Source organism: Bufo gargarizans, chromosome 8 (assembly GCF_014858855.1).
Source record: "Bufo gargarizans isolate SCDJY-AF-19 chromosome 8, ASM1485885v1, whole genome shotgun sequence".
In the NCBI taxonomy this organism is placed as follows: Eukaryota; Metazoa; Chordata; class Amphibia; order Anura; family Bufonidae; genus Bufo; species Bufo gargarizans.
This window is the reverse complement of record NC_058087.1, coordinates 37,783,939-37,803,278: the sequence shown is the minus strand read 5'-3', so window position 1 is coordinate 37,803,278 and position 19,340 is coordinate 37,783,939. Positions and strand designations below refer to the sequence as shown.

General features: G+C 45.7%; 1 protein-coding gene across 2 annotated transcripts in view; it reads left to right on the top strand.

Annotated features, from left to right (window-relative positions):
- The window catches only part of DCAF17 (DDB1 and CUL4 associated factor 17), a 38,241-nt gene extending 29,759 nt beyond the window's left edge, over positions 1-8,482 (top strand). For both annotated transcript variants that reach the window (XM_044304350.1, XM_044304351.1), the window contains 5 exons: positions 688-797; positions 2,929-3,016; positions 4,543-4,629; positions 4,765-4,920; positions 8,295-8,482. In XM_044304350.1, the coding sequence (XP_044160285.1) occupies positions 688-797; positions 2,929-3,016; positions 4,543-4,629; positions 4,765-4,920; positions 8,295-8,411 (558 nt within the window). In that variant the 3' untranslated portion in view covers positions 8,412-8,482. The remainder of the gene's footprint in view (positions 1-687; positions 798-2,928; positions 3,017-4,542; positions 4,630-4,764; positions 4,921-8,294) is intronic.
- Positions 8,483-19,340: the final 10,858 nt, after the last annotated feature.

Here is a 19,340-nt window from a genome sequence, read left to right as displayed (position 1 = left end):
TATAGGAAGCATGGGAAGCTAAAGCTCGAAGCTGCCGTAGATTTCTGTTTGGGCGCGCGGTCTGCCTGAGGACGGGCACACCTCATCTTAAATTGGGCGCATGCTCCTGCAGTGTCGGTCTTGATAAATCTCCCCCAATGTGTTTCTTATTGGGCAAAGCTGGATAGTTTTTTCCATGGATGTAACTATAACCATAGCACTTGCTATGGGGCCAGACGTTGGGGGGCTTATCAAGTGCAAGAACATTGAACCTTTTTGTGGGGAATAACAATATGATGGCTTCTTGTTATAATGTGCTTTTTCAACATCTTGTGCTATTATACATACCTTTTAAGTATTGCTACTTATACTTCTTACACTAGGTGGTGGAGACCCCATCTTATTTTGCTATGGGGCCCTATGAATTATAGTTGCACCCTTTTCCTTGCACATTGGCACACTTATCCACCTGCTATACATGGAACTGCAACACAGCTCCTGTCTAATAAACTAAGTGTGGGTGGGGGTCCCGGCAATCGGAGCCCCTCTAAGCAGGAAGCTTACTTTAGAGGAATCCTTTCATAGTTACTCACATGACTGTAGGAGGACACTGGCACGGTACTACTTTCTGTACACAGCTCTGTGTTGTGGTCACGTACGTCTGTGGCTCTGCCCTTGATCTCTTTGGATTACATTCAATTGTTTCAGGCGAAGAATGGATTGCGTGACATGAAATACTGCTCTTTAGAACCAGAATGGATTCACTTTCACCCTGATTCTTCCGAAAGAATCATCCATGTTGGACCTGATCAGATCTGGTAAGTGGAATTTCGAATAGTCCTGTCACCAGTTCTGATGTGTAAGGCTAAGTGCCTGTGTAAAACTTGCTGTATTTTTCACCCTATAAAATGCACCTGACCATAGGACGCACCTAGGTTTTAGGGGAGGACAATAAGATATATTTTTTTTTTTTTCATTAGACCTCAGGTCAGACCACCAATCAGACCACAATGTTAATCAGACGTCAGCTCACAGCCCCACTCAAACCCCCAATGTTAATAAGACCCTCAGTTAGACCCCAAATCACACCTCAGCTCAAACCCTAATGTGAATGACTCCCCACCCCATCAGACCTCAGACAAGAGCCCCAAAATAAATTAGACCCCCGTGCCTCAGATCAGTCCCCCGTGCCTCAGATGGAGGCCCCCATGCCGCATTCACCGCTTCCCAGTTTTCCGGTACTAATTAGCACTTCCATAATGGAAGCGCTTTTATTAGTATTTGCCCTATAAGACGCAGTGACATCTTTCTCCAACTTTGGCAGGAAAAAAGTGCATCTTATGGGGCGAAAAATACGGTATCCCCTATCCACAGCAGCAGCGAACCTGCATGACTGATGCTCCAGTCATTCTGGGGATTCCTGTGCCTCATTCTTGTGATTGGTCTGACCCCCATGGATCAGATTCTTATTCCCTATGCTGTGGATAGGGGTAGGTTCTTGGTGGGACAACCCCTTTAATTTTCGCTGCTACCCTGAGTATTCTGCTCTTGATCTTTTTTTTTTTTTCTGGGCCTGCCACCATTCCTAAGAGCCAGGCTTTGCAAGTTCGGTTGCCAGTATGTAAATGATCCGGTGGTTTGCCAAAGGGGAGGGGCTAGGCATTTTTTTCTCTCCAAAGGTGGAGTCATCTTCATTGCTCTGATGCTTTCCAGTCAACGTTGTCATAGCAGCCAGTCCAGCAGGTGCCCGAGAACCCGGCTGATGTGAGTGCACAGCATAGTCTCATGAAAGGTCACACTGAAGTGGACAGCCTGATGCCGTCTGCACTGACTAGACACCACAAGAGCGATGAAATTTACTCCATCTTCATAGAAGAGACTGGATAGCTGCCCCACTGACAAACGCCAGACCATTCACATATCGACATAAGGACAGACTCCGGAAAAAAATAAAATAAAGTGACCCCATGTTGTAGGGAGGTCCAAATTGACAGAAGTAGGTATTGCCAGCAATACCTTAGTGCAGCACAAAATACCACCCCAACAGAACAAAATACCACAGTGCAGCACAAAATACCTGATGCTTCTAGAATTATTAATGCTGAGAGCATCAGATCATAATGCACCCAGACAGCAGCTGTGTGGAGGGTTTGGGCGGCCCCCTAGTGAATCAGCCCACCAGGAAATTTCCCTGTAGGGTTAATAGCCAGTCCACCCCTGATTGGATGCCAGAACTTACTGGGCCTATTACCTATTTGTCCCAGGGGAAAAATAAAATACTGAAAAAATGAGAGGAGCAGCAGTAATTAAAGGAGTTTCCTGGGAGCACTAGTGAGCGCTGAGGACTTTTCCTAGGCCATCGTTCACATGGCCTATGTGCAGCTCAACCCCATTCAAGTGGATTGACTGGGGTTGCAATACCAAGCACAGCCACTATACAATGTGTGGTGCTGTGCTTGGTAAGCTTTGAGGGAGCCGCAGTACTCACCAGAGCGCCGCGGCCTCTTCAAACAGCCGATCGGTGCCGGGTGTTGCATCCCCCAATGATCAGATCTTGACCTCTATAGGTCACCAAAATTGTACTCCCGGAAACCCCTTTAAAGCAAGTACTTAGTTTTACACATGAGCTGCTCACAGGTTCTCTTTAAACTTTTTTAGCCAATGATAGTACACACGGTGTTGCTTGTTTGCCATCTGATTTGGTTTAAAAAGCTGCAAACGACAAGCAGAGTGGGTCTGCTGCATGTATAATTCATACTGGCTGCAGGAAACAGAATAAGATTTTTCCGGATATGTCTTTACATTATTGTGCGATTCATGTTGGGTAACATTACTGCAAGTTCACAAGTCAAATGTGTAACTAATAATTGTGTATGTTCTCCGGCTGTAATAAGTGGGACTTTTTTCTTATGTAGTTACTGTTACCACTTTACTGTTTTGCTGTTTTAGGGTTTTAAAGCTAAAGGAACTAGAAGATGACGCATATAAATACGAGGTCATTCAGGACTTTGTGATTCTTGCGTTCAGAGACCCTAAGGTATGTAGAATATTGTATTTATGTAGATTATAGTAGCGATGAACGAATCGATTAATCTATTAGCAGGAGCTCTTCCCCTGGGAGGGACTGTTCACACAGATGAAGAAGCCACCCGTCTGCCTGTTGATTGACAGGGCTGGACATCTAGTCCGACCCTGCGCCATTGCTTCGAGTAGCAGTGCAGGCACAGTCAAATTCGGCTTCGGGAACAGCGACTGTTGATGCGCTGGAAGTGTACATGGGCTAAAAATTTGCCAATGGCAAATATAAAACGACAAGTATATCCCCACAACTACCTAAAATAAAATTAATAAATATCTAAATTATAAATAAGAATTAAAAAAAATCATTAAAAACTGCTGCACAAGTGATCGTAAATAATGGAGGCGCTAGGATACTTGGGGTCCAGGAGGCTAATAGCTCATACAATGCAGGCCTATGCGTGCTGCTGAATAGTGTTGAGCAAACTTGTGTTTTAAGTTCTGCGTCCAAAGTTCGGGTTTGGGTTATCTAAGAATTCCGTTATGGATTCCAAATTCAGTTATGGTCCGTGGTAGCGGAATCCATAACGGGATTCTTCGATGACGCAGAACTTAAAACACAAGTTCGCTCAACACTACTGCTGAACAAAAGTCATGTGATTTAAAATTACAGAACTTATTTTTCTTGTGATAAAACAAATATCGCAGTTAATGATGGCACGTGTTCCTTTTACTATCCGGTAGCCAATCTATTTGACGTCTTGTTCTAAATTGCTATTAATGCATAGGGTTATTCATCCGTAATAAAGTCCACCGCTGATGCGGTACCTCCGCCTATGAGTCCTGTTATAAGTTATATTTACTTTAATATGCTGAATAATTACAGCAAAGATACCTTGTATGTGAGATACCTTGGAAGGAGGTTAAAGGGGTTTTCTTGGAAGGAGGTTAAAGGGGTTTTCGAAGACATTATAACTGATCACCTATCTCCATCAATATCTGATCTGTAGGGGTCCAACACCTGGGACCCCTGCCAATCAGCTGTTTGAGAAGGCAGCGGCGCTCACAGCACTATGGCCTTCTCACATGGCCTAGGCACAGCCGCTATGCAATGTACGGCGCCATGCTTGGTAAGCTGCCAGAAGACCACGGTACTAACAGGAGTGTCGGTGCCTTCTCAAACAGCTGATTGGCAGGGGGTCTTGGGTGTCGGACCCCCACCGATCAGATACTGACAGGTCATCAGTTATAAAATCCTGGAAAACACTTTTAAAGGGATCATGTCACAAAAAGTATTTGTCATCTATTCGCAGAATAGGTGATAAATATCGGATCACTGGGTTGTCTGTTGGGACCCCCAGCGATCTCAAATATAAGGGGTCCCCTTCTCTATGTGTGGACTGTAAAGTGGCTAACGGCCATTACATGCTAGAGATACTCTATGAAAACTAGTGAAAAGTTATGTTGCAATCGTTTCCCAAATCTTCTATATGCCATCGCTTACTATGAAGGGGAAACTCCTTTACTTGTTTTTACCTTTTTTAGGCAGATAATAAACTGGCGACGTTTACGACATCTGGGAGGTTGGTAAAAAAACGCTATGCCAGGCTAGATGATGATCCAGATCTAGAGGTAAGTGGGTTAAATATCCTTTCCTAACAGAAAAATATAAGTTTTTTTTTTTTTGTTGCAATAAATACATAATTATAATGTAGAGAGTTGACTTTCAGGTCCGATGTTTTGTGAACTTGTGTTTGTCCCGTTCAGACATTCACGGCTGTGGTGTATGAAGATGAGCTGGACCTGCTGACCGTGGTGGCCGTGACGCAGATAGACGCAGAGGGCAGAGCACACGTAGATCTATACTGCAACGAAACAGGGAAGATTCTAAAGAAGATCACACTGCAGGAATCTTGGGATGTGGTAGGGAATATACACATGTCTTGTACTAGTTCGTTTCCTATAACAATACTCTACTCTGTCATCGCTAGGCTTATTCGCCCGGGGCAAAGATTTTGTTTTCTGCCCTTGCACTGTGTCTATATTCCCTACCCTGGTCAAAGCAGAATAACTTATTGGTGCCTCTACTACACTGGCACCGAGCACCCAAACCCTGTGCCTCATCTTGCTGCCTCTCCTCTGATGGGGTCTTAAAGGGTTTCTACCACCAGATTTTGAGATCTTTCGCTGACTGACACTAGCGATCTGCAAGTGTCTGCACTACCTAACAGTGCTCTTGTATCACCTTTGTCTGCTGCCGTTAAGCTTAAAAACATACTTTTATTGATATGCAAATGAGCCTCTAGGTGCTATGGGGTCACCGGTCCTAGAGGCTCCGTCTACTCACTATTTCTGCCGCCCACCGCGTCCCTCCAGCCCGCCCCGCTCCTCTTGCTTGAGAGCCAACCTCGCTCCATCTCGAATTCCAGCACCTGCGCCGTGCGCTTCTGTATTCGGCGCAGGCGCAGTGACTGTCGGACCGCAGTAAAGATGCCGGCGCAGGGAGCGGTCCGACAGTCACTGCGCCTGCGCCGAATACAGAAGTGCATGGCGCAGGTGCTGGAATTCGAGATGGAGCGACCGAGCGAGGTTGGCTGTCAATCAAGAGGAGCGGGGCGGGCTGGAGGAACGCGGTGGGCGGCAGAAACAGATTTCTTCCCACACTCCAAAGACATAGGGATAGGGAACTTAGATTGTGAGCCCCATTGGGGACAGGGTGATGCTAATGTCTGTAAAGCGCTGCAGAATAGGTCAGCGCTAGATAAGTGAGTAGAATAAATAAATAAACCAGACCTGTACCTCACATGCATCCACAGATCTCCCCATTAATTGCTTTATTAGATTTTTTTCAAGCTGGCAGCACAGGGTCTGCCCTTTCTCACAGGGTGTGTCCTGTCTGCTGCTTCTGGTGCTGTTGAAGGATAGAACTGAGTTTGTGTGTCCATAGAGAAATTAGAAAAAGAACAAACAGCAGGTGGCGCTATACCGAAACATTTACCATATAAGATACACTTTTTTCCCACAAAAGGGGAAGGGGGGAATGGCAGCGTGTGTTATAGTCCGAATACTAATGACTGCTTCCATCAGATCTCAGATCAGAGCCCTAGGCTCCATCAGCCTCAGATCAGACGCTCTCCAACCTCCATCAGCCTCAAATCGGACCCCCAATCTCCAGCATCCTCAAATCACTTCCCCATCAGACCCTCCAGCCCTTATCAGACCTCCGATCAGACGCTAAAAAAAATAAACAAACTTACCTTGCTTGCTTCGGATGGCGGTGCAGAACCAAGACTCACCGCTCTATCGCTTCCAGCCCGTGCTGCAGTGTGACCTGACGTCACACAGTGTAAGGTCAACATAGTGTGCACCTACGTGCGCTACGTCCTGGCGCTATGCGCGGTCAGGACACAGTGCACAGCGGGACGCTGAAGACGACCACCATGGAGAGTGAGGGCAACCAGCGCAGTGTGAGGTCCTGCTGTGACAGAATCACACAGCATAGAGTCCTGGAATCTACTGAATTACACTGACGTAATGCTGTCAGTGTCACACAAGGGTTCTAGGACCCTCAGGATCACACAGAATTATCAATCATTATAATGCTATGCGATCCTGTCAGTGGAGCAGAGATCAGAGCGGGATCACATGCTGCAAGTTCCTCGCGTTGAACTCACTCGTATGTGTCTGGCCTAACATCTTGTATTTTGTTTAAAAACACCTGAAGACAAGTAGAAAAAATGGTTACAAAAGTTAGCAAAAATTACAGAAAAAGAACTATGTATGAATCCACCCTTAAAATGAAGATTAGCCTTTAGACCTCATTAGATGTCATTGGTGGAGGGCCGCACAGACTGCGGGGCTGTAATTCTTCTCGTCAGGCTGTAGAAACGTTTCAGTTCCTTGCCATTACCGGTCACTAGATGTCAGCAGAATACCCTGCTTACTCCCAATGACACCGTCGTGCTTTTTGTCACCAACTGACAGCCTATGTTTGGAAATGTATAGACTGCCAATCTGTTCATACATCATTTTATTTTCAGTGGAGTTGAGCTGCAGTACCAGATGTGGCCTGTATATAAGGGTGGTGCTCTTTCTAGAAAAAAAAAAAAAAAAGATCCTTTTTGTTAGCGTCATAAACCCCTTTAACTATACCAGTAGGCCAGAAGGAGACACATGGGGAACCCTGCCCTTCACATTCATCATACTTCTATTAGGCAGTCAAGCAGAGGCAGGAATCTGAGCGACCATTGCAGTGACTCAAATTCACGTCTATATGACGACAAAGCTGTTCCATTTAAGGCTACTTTCACAACTGCGTTGTTAATTCCGGTATTGAAATCCGGCAGAGGATCTGAATACCGGAATTAAACTGATCCGTTTTGGCTTTGCACATCAGGATCTCTGTATCAGCACATCTGTTCCGTTAGGATGCGGGGGTGTGAAATCAAAACGAAAAACACGGATCCGTCACTAAATACATTGAAAGTCACTGGGTGACTGATCCGTTTTTTTAGGCTCCTAAAAAAACCAGATCCGTCAGCATTGACTTACATTGTTTTTAGTGCCGGATCCGTTTTTTTCCATTTTTGTGACCAGACACAAAACCGCAGCTTGATACATCCTGTACGGATCTCTTTCCATTCACAATGCATGAGGTCTAAACGAAAATATTTTTTCCGGTATTGAGATCCTCTGCTGCAAGTGTGAAATTAGCCTAAGGGTCCATTCACACATCCTGTTTTTTTTCATCCTGAAAAACGGTCCTTTTTTTGCGGATCCGTTGTTCCTGAAAATGTTTCCGTATGTCATCCGTTTTTTGCGGATCCGCAAAAAACGGGAACATGTATACATTTCAATAATCAAATAAAGTTGTTTGGATTTCTTTGAAAAAAAATTGAAAAAAAATAAAAATAAAAATTTGTTATGTGTTTCCAGGAACGGAATCCGCAAAAAACGGATGACATACGGAATGACATCCGAATGTCATCCGTTTTTTGCGGATCCATTGACTTTGTATTGTACCAGGATCCGATTTTTCAGGACAAGAATAGGACATGTTTTATATTTAAACGGACATGCGGAACGGAACAACGGAAACGGACAGCACACATTGTGCTGTCCGATTTTTTCCAGGACCCATTGAAAATGAATGGGTCCAGATCTGGTCCTGATCTGTTCCTGAAAAAACGGAACAGATCAGGAAAGAAAAAACGGACGTGTGAATGGACCCTAATACCTACAGAGGATCAGTTGACTTGTACATAGGACTAATATGCAGCCTTTTTTTTTTTTTCCAGACTCACAGCCATGCCTTAGTGTTTGATCGGGACACCTTGATTCATATAGAAGAGAGACCCAACCACAACTTCTCATGTTACGTGTATAAAATGCACTGCGGTCCTGAGGAGTCCTAGTGAATATAGGTTTCTATACTTAGTGAGAAAGTTCTTGTTTTGTAAAATCTGCTCTGAATCCTTGTTTTAAAGGGCAATAAATATGTTTTTTTGAAGCTGTGTCTGTTTATTTCAATTTAGGGTGAATATCTTAATGCTAACCGCCAGAATTTAACTTTTTTTTTTTTTTTTTTTTTTTTTTTTTTTCTTTTGTGTCTTCATAGTGTACTCTTTTAGAACATACAAGGAATATACCAATTAAAGTTTAAAAGGGCATCTGTCAGCAGCTTTGTACCTATGACACTGGCTGACCTGTTACATGTGCACTTGGCAGCTGAAGACATCTGTGTTGGTCCCATGTTCATATGTGTCCGCATTGCTGAGGAAAATTATGTTTTGTATGCAAATGAGCCTCTAGGAGCAACGAGGGCGTTACCATTACACCTAGAGGCTCAGCTCTCTCTGCAACTGCTGCACCCTCTGCACTTTGATTGACAGCGCCAGGTGTGATGACTGCTACACAGCCTGCCCTATCAATCAAAGTAGAGAGTGCAGCAGTTGCAGAGAGAGCAGAGCCTCTAGGTGTAACGGCAACGCCCCTGTTGCTCCTAGAGGGTCATTTGCATATATTATAGCTTCATTTTTCTCAGCAGTGCTGGCACATAGGAACATGGGACCAACACAGATGTCTTCAGCTGCCAAGTGCACATGTAACAGGTCAGCCAGTGTCATAGGGACAAAACTACTGACAGATGCCCTTTAAGGTTCAATACAGAGCAGAAACAAGAAAACTGTTATAAAAAGGGTAAACACCACAGAGTGCCCAATTGGATCTACCAATTAGCTTGGAAGAAATAACACAAGCAATATCAGACCTTAATAACTGGAAATCTCCAGGCCCAGGTGGGCTCCCCAAAGAAGTATATGTCAGGTATGCGGAGGTGCTGGCCCCTGAATTGTTATCACCTTCCACTCGGCCTTGGAAATGGGAAGCCTGCCGGAATCATTTAAGGAAGCCACTATTATGCTTTTACTCAAACCTGATAAAGAGCCTCTAGAATGTAGTTCCTATAGACCACAATTCTAGGTACCGTATTTTTTGCCCTATAAGACGCACCGGCCCATAAGACGCATCTCGGTTTTTGAGGAGGAAAATAAGAAAAAAAATATTTTGAACCAAAAGGTGTGCTTTTGGTGGGTTTTGAACTAATGGTGGTCTGTGGATGACACTATTATGGGGGATTTGTAGATGACGCACTGTTATGGGGATCTCTGGATGACACTGTTATGGGGGGGATCCGTGGATGACACATATATAGCATCTTATGCTATGTGTCATCCACAGATCCCCTCCATAACAGTGTCCCTGTAGTGTGAATGACCCCCAATACTTGGGGGTTGCATCTGCTTTTATGACAGCGGGGCCAGTGCAGTGACTGTATTCTACTACACGGGCCCCGCTCACTGTATATAATCGTATCTGTAATTGTTATGTATATAATCGGGTAATCAGCGCCTGTATACTTACAAGCGCTCGGTAGCAGAGAGGAGGCAGGCCGGGAGGCCTGGCGCAGGCAGCGTGAGTCACTACGTCATGCTCTCACGCCGCCTGCTTCATTCATAAAGTGGGCGGCGCAGGCGCAACGTAGTGACTCACGCTGCCAGTGCCTGGCCTGCCTCCTCTCTGCTACCGAGCGCTTGTAAGTATACAGGCGCTGATTACCCGATTATATACATAACAATTACAGATACGATTATATACAGTGAGCGGGGCCCGTGTAGTAGAATACAGTCACTGCACGAGTCCCGCTGCCATTATAAAAGCAGATGCTGGCCCCCAGCCCCTCCTCCCTCTCAGCTGATACCCCTGCGATGCCGCGCAGTGTGTCATTGAAAATTCTGCAAAATGCAGCATTTGCCCCATAAGATGCACTGCTATTTTCCCCCACTTTTGGGGGGGAAAACTGCATCTTATAGGGCGAAAAATACGGTACTCTCCTAAATCAGGTAATTCTGTGATTGGTTCACCAGGACCAGACAGGATTTATGCCAGGGAAGTCCACTACTGAGAATATTAGATGGGTTCAGGTACTCAGATGGGATATTGCCTGAATGCGGATTGGGCCCTAGCCTGATTAGACACAGCCAAGGCATTTGATTCTAGAGAATGGGCTTATTTGATAATTTAGGTTTGGTCCACAGTTCCTCAGATGTATTGCTATCTTGTACAGCAGCCCAGTTACCAGGCTATTGATAAATGGGGAATTTTCAGAAAGCCTCCCTCTTCACAGAGGAACGAGACAGGGCTGCCCCCTGTCGCCGCTCTTGTTTGCCCTGGCAATTAGGCTCCATTCACACGTCCGTGGTGTGTTGTGGACCCCGCAAATTGCGGATCCACAACACACCTGGCCGGCACCCCCTACAGAAATGCCTATTCTTGTCCGCAGCTGCGGACAAGAATAGCACATGTTCTATCTTTTGCGGAGCTGCGGACCTGAAGATCGGGGCCGCAAATGCGGATAAGGACAGCACACTGTGCTGTCCGCATCCATCCCGTCCCCATAGAGAATGAATGGGTCTGCACCCATTCCGCAAAATTGCGGAACGGATGCGGACCCATTTGCGGATGTGTGAATGGAGCCTTAGGGTGAGAAGCAGCAGCAACAACATAACTGGAGTGACCATGAGAGAGAGAGAAGTCGTCCGTATAGGATTATATGCTGATGATACGATTTTATATTTATCATCACCTGACACATCCCTTAGCGGTGCAGCGACTTTGATAGACGAATTTGGGGAGTTCTCGGGCCTACGAATTAACTGGGAGAAATCAGTTTGCATGCCTCTGGGCAGGGCAGACTGGACAGGTCCCTCCCATGTGGAACGACTAAAGGTGGTAGAAACATTCAAGTATCTGGGAGTAAATATCACTAAAACTGGGTTCACACCTGAGCGTTTTACAGCGCGTTCCTACGCGCTGTAAAACGCTCAACAAGGAGAAACCAATTATTCCCTATGGGAATGGTTCACACCCGGGCGTTTTACAGCGTGTTTGAACGCGCTGTAAAACGCCCTATGCTCAAAAAAGTTCTTGAGCTTCTTTGGGGCGTTTTGTCGCGCGTTCCCATACATAGACTTTCGGGAACGCACGACAATGGGCGTTCGCTTGTCTTTGTATGCGCGATTGTAAACGCCGGTACAATCGCGCATACAGAGCGCTCCTTTCAGAACGCTCAGGTGTGAACCCAGGGTAAAAGATACTCTCAGGCCCTGTCACTTAACAAGTATCCCTTAACTGATCATATACAGAGCAAGCTCCAAAGCTGGAAGACATTGCCTATTTTAGTAGCAGGACGCATTAACTTAATTAAAATGATTATACTTCCCAAAGCTCTGTATGGCCTTCAACACTCAGAGGTGCACATACTCAATTCAGTGTTCAGAGAAATAGATTCCTTGACTAGAGTTTTTATTTGGGGCAGATCCCACGCTAAACTAAGCCTAGATACACTAAAACGCCCCAAAACAGAGGGAGGGTAGGGCTCTACCGGACTATTATATTTATTACCTGGCAGGCCTGCTGAGACCCATTAATACCTCGTATACATCTGAAGACCTACCTACCTCAGAGTACGTTTTATAATGCTACTTAAACTGCCACACATTATGGTCAGTCTTGGAAATGCCCGCTAAATTCCAGAAACCGCTGCTGCATGAGTTGGCACAAACGGTCTGGAAAGAGGCTAAATCATTGACCCAATTTACAGAGGTTGTCTCCGATATACCTCTGTGGGCTAATCAATCGTTGCCGCATATGCAGATGGCAGTCGGCAGAGGTCAAAACCCTTGGAGATATCTATGATCAGGGAGTGTTAATGACCTTTGAGAAGAAAGGGATGCAAATGAGCTCTTAACAAGCTCTGCCTCTAATGCCCCCAGATGTAAGGCAGCTATCCTATAAGTCAATGTTCAGCCCTTTAACTAAGCCTTGAGACATGACTTGGATATTGAATAAGCCAGCACCTCATCTGCAGACAGCTGTTTCGGGGTGATTGTGCCCTCATCAGTGCAGAGCAGACAGTACTGGCTTGCTGGGTGAGAGGCCTGTCAGGGTTAGGGGGGTACTATCTCTCCTTAGGGAGAGAGCACCTTAATCAGCGTGAGGAGACTTATAGGCCATACATGCTCCTCTGGAATTCTGGGAGGAAAGGGATGCCCTACATCTGGTGGCATTAGAGGCAGAGCTTGTTAAGAGCTCATTTGCATCCCTTTCCTCCCAGAATTCCAGAGGAGCATGTATGGCCTATAAGTCTCCTCACACTGATTAAGGTGCTCTCTCCCTAAGGAGAGATAGTACCCAGTCAAGCCAGTACTCTTGGCACTGCACTGATAAGGGGCAATCACCCCGAAACAGCTGTCTGCAGATGAGATGCTGGCTTATTTAATCTCCAAGTCATGTCTCAAGGCTTAGTTAAAGAGTTGAACATTGACTTATAGGATAGCTGCCTTACATCTGGTGGCATTAGAGGCAGAGCTTGTTAAGAGCTCATTTGCATCCCTTTTCTCCCAGAATTCCAGAGGAGCATGTATGGCCTATAAGTCTCCTCATGCTGATTGAGGGGCTCTCTCCCTAAGGAGAGCTAGTACCCCCCCTAATGACATTTGAGGCACCATCTCAGAAATACAACATCCCCCGTACCCACTTCTTTTCATACTTACAACTTAGATCTTACATACAGAGTAAATTTCCGAACACCAACACCGCGGTTTCTAAGTACTCACTCATAGGAGTCGTCAAAACTCAGGGACCCAGAGGACTAGTATCAGTTGTCTACTCACATTTAGTACAAGCAAAGGTCAGTGCTAATCCCCTCATAGTAATAGACAAATGGAAAATACATTTTATTTATTTTATGCACTTATATAGCTCTACTATATTCTGCAGCGCTTTACAGAAATTAGCATCACACTGTCCCCAGTGGGGCTCACAATCTAAGGTCCCTATCAGTCTGTCTTTGGAGTGTGGGAGGAAACCGGAGTACCCGGAGGAAACCCACACAAACACGGGAGAACATACAAACTCCATGCAGATGTTGTCCTTGGTCGGATTCGAACCTGATACCCACACTTACAGAAGAATCCATAACAGTTTTATTAGAATCACATTTACAAGTATCACCAGCAGTTAATAATAATAATCCAACTATACATCATCCATCAAACATATCTCACACCAACTAGGTTATATAGAATGGGTAGAGCATCATCCACAGCATGTCCACGGTGTGGGGAATTGGAGGTGGACTTCTGGCACATGATGTGGAGATGCAGCCCGATTGCCACATTCTGGGGGGAAGCGACTGCTTTTCTCTCCATCTTTCTGCCGGTCCAGGTGGCTTGCACTCCTGAGGTTTGCCTGCTGGGAATATTGAACGAGGAGAACTGGGATCATTACATGACAACATTTTTGAGTGAGTCGCTATTTATGGCACGTAAATGTATTGCTTTGAGATGGTAGAACCCCAATACACCGAACTTGTCCATGTGGAAATTACAGATAAATCAGATTATAATATATATATATATATACACATACATACATACACTCACCTAAAGAATTATTAGGAACACCTGTTCTATTTCTCATTAATGCGATTATCTAGTCAACCAATCACATGGCAGTTGCTTCAGTGCATGTAGGGTTGTGGTCCTGGTCAAGACAATCTCCTGAACTCCAAACTGAATGTCAGAATGGGAAAGAAAGGTGATTTAAGCAATTTTGAGCGTGGCATGGTTGTTGGTGCCAGATGGGCCGGTCTGAGTATCTCACAATCTGCTCAGTTACTGGGATTTTCACACACAACCCTTTCTAGGGTTTACAAAGAATGGTGTGAAAAGGGAAAAACATCCAGTATGCGGCAGTCCTGTGGGCGAAAATGCCTTGTTGATGCTAGAGGTCAAAGGAGAATGGGCCGACTGATTCAAGCTGATAGAAGAGCAACGTTGACTGAAATAACCACTCGTTACAACCGAGGTATGCAGCAAAGCATTTGTGAAGCCACAACACGCACAACCTTGAGGCGGATGGGCTACAACAGCAGGAGACCCCACCGGGTACCACTCATCTCCAATACAAATAGGAAAAAGAGGCTACAATTTGCACGAGCTCACCAAAATTGGACTGTTGAAGACTGGAAAAATGTTGCCTGGTCTGATGAGTCTTGATTTCTGTTGAGACATTCAAATGGTAGAGTCCGAATTTGGCGTAAACAGAATGAGAACATGTATCCATCATGCCTTGTTACCACTGTGCAGGCTGGTGGTGGTGGTGTAATGGTGTGGGGGATGTTTTCTGGGCACACTTTAGGCCCCTTAGTGCCAATTGGCCATCGTTTAAATGCCACGGGCTACCTGAGCATTGTTTCTGACCATGTCCATCCCTTCATGACCACCATGTATCCATCCTCTGATGGCTACTTCCAGCAGGATAATGCACCATGTCACAAAGCTCGAATTATTTCAAATTGGTTTCTTGAACATGACAATGAGTTCACTGTACTAAAATGGCCCCCACAGTCACCAGATCTCAACCAAATAGAGCATCTTTGGGATGTGGTGGAACGGGAGCTTCGTGCCCTGGAAGTGCATCCCTCAAATCTCCATCAACTGCAAGATGCTATCCTATCAATATGGGCCAACATTTCTAAAGAATGCTATCAGCACCTTGTTGAATCAGTGCCACGTAGAATTAAGGCAGTTCTGAAGGCAAAAGGGGGTCCAACACCGTATTAGTATGGTGTTCCTAATAATTCTTTAGGTGAGTGTATATATAGTGTTGGTGTTTAAACACTGCAATAAACCTCAAAAATTTGACAAGGTCTGGGGCCTGTGGTGTGGGTCACCCCATACGATGTACTCAATCTCGAGACAGCGGCAAGCTTCATCAACGGCTCGAGGGTCCATGGCTCAGTCGGTTTAATGGGGCCACCTGAATGTATTATACAATGTAAAGTTAGCCAAAGAGAGAAGAAAATCGCAACAGGACAATGGGGGGAAACACCAGAACACTTAACATCTGCTGTAGTCTCCTCTGCTTCCTTGAGCAAGAGGATAGTGGCTGACCCCCAACTGTAACCCACATTTCATAGTTTCACTCTTTGGCTCAGATTTACTAATCCTGTAGCTGGTGTAAACTTAGAGCGGCTGTCAAGACCTGCACCAGATTTATCACAGTGGCTCAGGTGGATGATAAATCTGGTGCAAGGATAGGCACTTTTGGTTAGTTACTTTGAGAGAAATTTTTAGGCCAGAATTGTGGTGCAATTTTGGCACATTTTAAACCCCACCCATTGTCGAGCATGTTGGCAAAAAAAGTGTACAAAGCCTATATGCCAATTTGCACCACCTTCTAGGCAGATTAGTAAATCTGGACCCTTGTCCCGGGTTTCAGAGCTCCTCGTTAAAGGTGTTATCCTGTGACGAATGTAAAAAATGAAAATCAGACATCATGTAGTATGTGACAATCCAGCCCTGTACCTCATATGGGCCCAGAGATCTCCACATTCACTGCTCTGCTAGATTTATATAAAGCTAGCGGCTCATGGGGAGTGTCCTTTCTGCTGCAGCTCAGGGGGCGCGTTCATGCTGTCCCTATCGCAACTCAATCTATCACGCTCTCCCTAGCCTTTCTTCCTCAACCTGGGTGTCAGTGGAGTGGGGGCACATCTGGTTGGTGCACAGCATATAACACAACAAAAACCTACCCATTTAACAAGTGTGAAAAGAGAATACAAAGCAGAGGAATCAGCAGCTCCAAGCAATGATAGGGTAAAACAAAAAAATCATATGCCCTGATCTAGGCCCTCAGCCCAGATTTTTGAGCAGACATCTCATATATCTCTGGATTCTTAAAATGTCTTTTTTTCTTTGTATGATTATAGAAAATTGTGCAATAAAAACACTTCCTCGGGAGCCATACTGTTTGTAATACAGCTATACATGTGCATAGCCAAATCAGATGTTTATTCTTTTGCGGCTAATCCGAGTCTTGTGCTGTCAGTTTGACTTGGAATGTAGAAGTAAATGCATTGATTGTCCAAGTTGGCAGGGACGGTCTGTGAGTTCAGTGTGCGCACGCTGCGCTGGACTTCCTGCCTGGTTTGCAGTGCCAGAGCTGCCAGCCTCTATTTTTCTGTACATAGTTTTCAGTTGTACTAGTATGGCAATCCGGCATATCGGGTAAAATTCCTATTAAACAGCCTATCCGTGGCAGGAAAATCCAGAAAGGCGGTACTAAATGCAGGGATGGACTGGGAACTTAAAGTGGCCCTGGACAAATACCTATAGGAAGGCCCATGTTGAAGGCGGGTCCAAAGAAGCCCCAGCAGAACCAAATACCATAGTGCAGCACAATATACTGCACCAGCAGAAGCAAATACCACAGTGCAGCACAATATACTGCCCCAGCAGAACCAAATACCACAGTGCAGCACAATATACTGCCCCAGCAGAACCAAATACCACAGTGCAGCACAATATACTGCCCCAGCAGAACCAAATACCACAGTGCAGCACAATATACTGCCCCAGCAGAACCAAATACCACAGTGCAGCACAATATACTGCCCCAGCAGAACCAAATACCACAGTGCAGCACAATATACCGCCCCAGCACAACCAAATACCATAGTGCAGCACAATATACTGCCCCAGCAGAACCAAATACCACAGTGCAGCACAATATACTGCACCAGCAGAAGCAAATACCACAGTGCAGCACAATATACCGCCCCAGCAGAACCAAATACCACAGTGCAGCACAATATACTGCCCCAGCAGAACCAAATACCACAGTGCAGCACAATATACTGCCCCAGCAGAACCAAATACCACAGTGCAGCACAATATACTGCTCCAGCAGAACCAAATACCACAGTGCAGCACAATATACTGCACCAGCAGAAGCAAATACCACAGTGCAGCACAATATACTGCCCTAGCAGAACCAAATACCACAGTGCAGCACAATATACTGCCCCAGCAGAACCAAATACCACAGTGCAGTACAATCTACTGCCTCAGCAGAACCAAATACCATAGTGCAGCACAATATACTGCCCCAGCAGAACCAAATACCACAGTGCAGCACAATATACTGCCCCAGCAGAACCAAATACCACAGTGCAGCACAATATACTGCCCCAGCAGAACCAATACCACAGTGCAGCACAATATACTGCCCCAGCAGAACCAATACCACAGTGCAGCACAATATACTGCCCCAGCAGAACCAAATACCACAGTGCAGCACAATATACTGCCCCAGCAGAACCAAATACCACAGTGCAGCACAATATACTGCCCCAGCAGAACCAAATACCACAGGGCAGCACAAAATACTGCCCCAGCAGAACCAAATACCACAGTGCAGCACAATATACTGCCCCAGCAGAACCAATACCACAGTGCAGCACAATATACTGCCCAGCAGAACCAAATACCACAGTGCAGCACAATATACTGCCCCAGCAGAACCAAATACCACAGTGCAGCACAATATACTGCCCCAGCAGACCAATACCACAGTGCAGCACAATATACTGCCCCAGCAGAACCAATACCACAGTGCAGCACAATATACTGCCCCAGCAGAACCAAATACCACAGTGCAGCACAATATACTGCCCCAGCAGAACCAAATACCACAGTGCAGCACAATATACTGCCCCAGCAGAACCAAATACCACAGTGCAGCACAATATACTGCCCCAGCAGAACCAAATACCACAGTGCAGCACAATATACTGCCCCAGCAGAACCAAATACCACAGTGCAGCACAATATACTGCCCCAGCAGAACCAAATACCACAGTGCAGCACAATATACTGCCCCAGCAGAACCAAATACCACAGTGCAGCACAATATACTGCCCCAGCAGAACCAAATACCACAGTGCAGCACAATATACCTGCCCCAGCAGAACCAAATACCACAGTGCAGCACAATATACTGCCCCAGCAGAACCAATACCACAGTGCAGCACAATATACTGCCCCAGCAGAACCAAATACCACAGTGCAGCACAATATACTGCCCAGCAGAACCAAATACCACAGTGCAGCACAATATACTGCCCCAGCAGAACAAATACCACAGTGCAGCACAATATACTGCCCCAGCAGAACCAAATACCACCAGTGGCAGCACACATATAACTGCCTCAGCAGAACCACATACCACAGTGCAGCACAATATAGCTGCCTCCCAGCAAACACAACTACCACAGATCAGCACAATATACTGCCCCAGCCGACCAATACCACAGTGCAGACATTTACTGTCCCTAGCAGAACCCAAAATACCACTAGTGCAGCACCAATATACTGCCCCAGCAGAACCAACTTACCACAGTTGCCGCAACCATCTTACTGCCCCAGCAGAACCAAATACCACAGTGCAGCTACAATATACTGCCTCCCGCAGAACCAGATACCACAGGGCCGCACAATATACCTGCCCCAGCAGAACCAAATACCACAGTGCAGCACAATATACTGCCCCAGCAGAACCAAATACCACAGTGCAGCACAATATACTGCCCCAGCAGAACCAAATACCACAGTGCAGCACAATATACTGCCCCAGCAGAACCAAATACCACAGTGCAGCACAATATTACTGCCCCAGCAGAACCAAATACCACAGTGCAGCACATATACTGCCCCAGCAGAACCAAATACCACAGTGCAGCACAATATACTGCCCTCAGCAGAAACCAATACACAGTGCAGCACAATATACTGCCCCAGCAGAACCAAATACACAGTGCAGCACAATATACTGCCCCAGCAGAACCAAATACTCATCGTGCAGCACAATATAATGCACCCAGCAGACCAAATACCACTAGTGCAGCACAATATACTGCCCCAGCAGAACCTAATACCTAC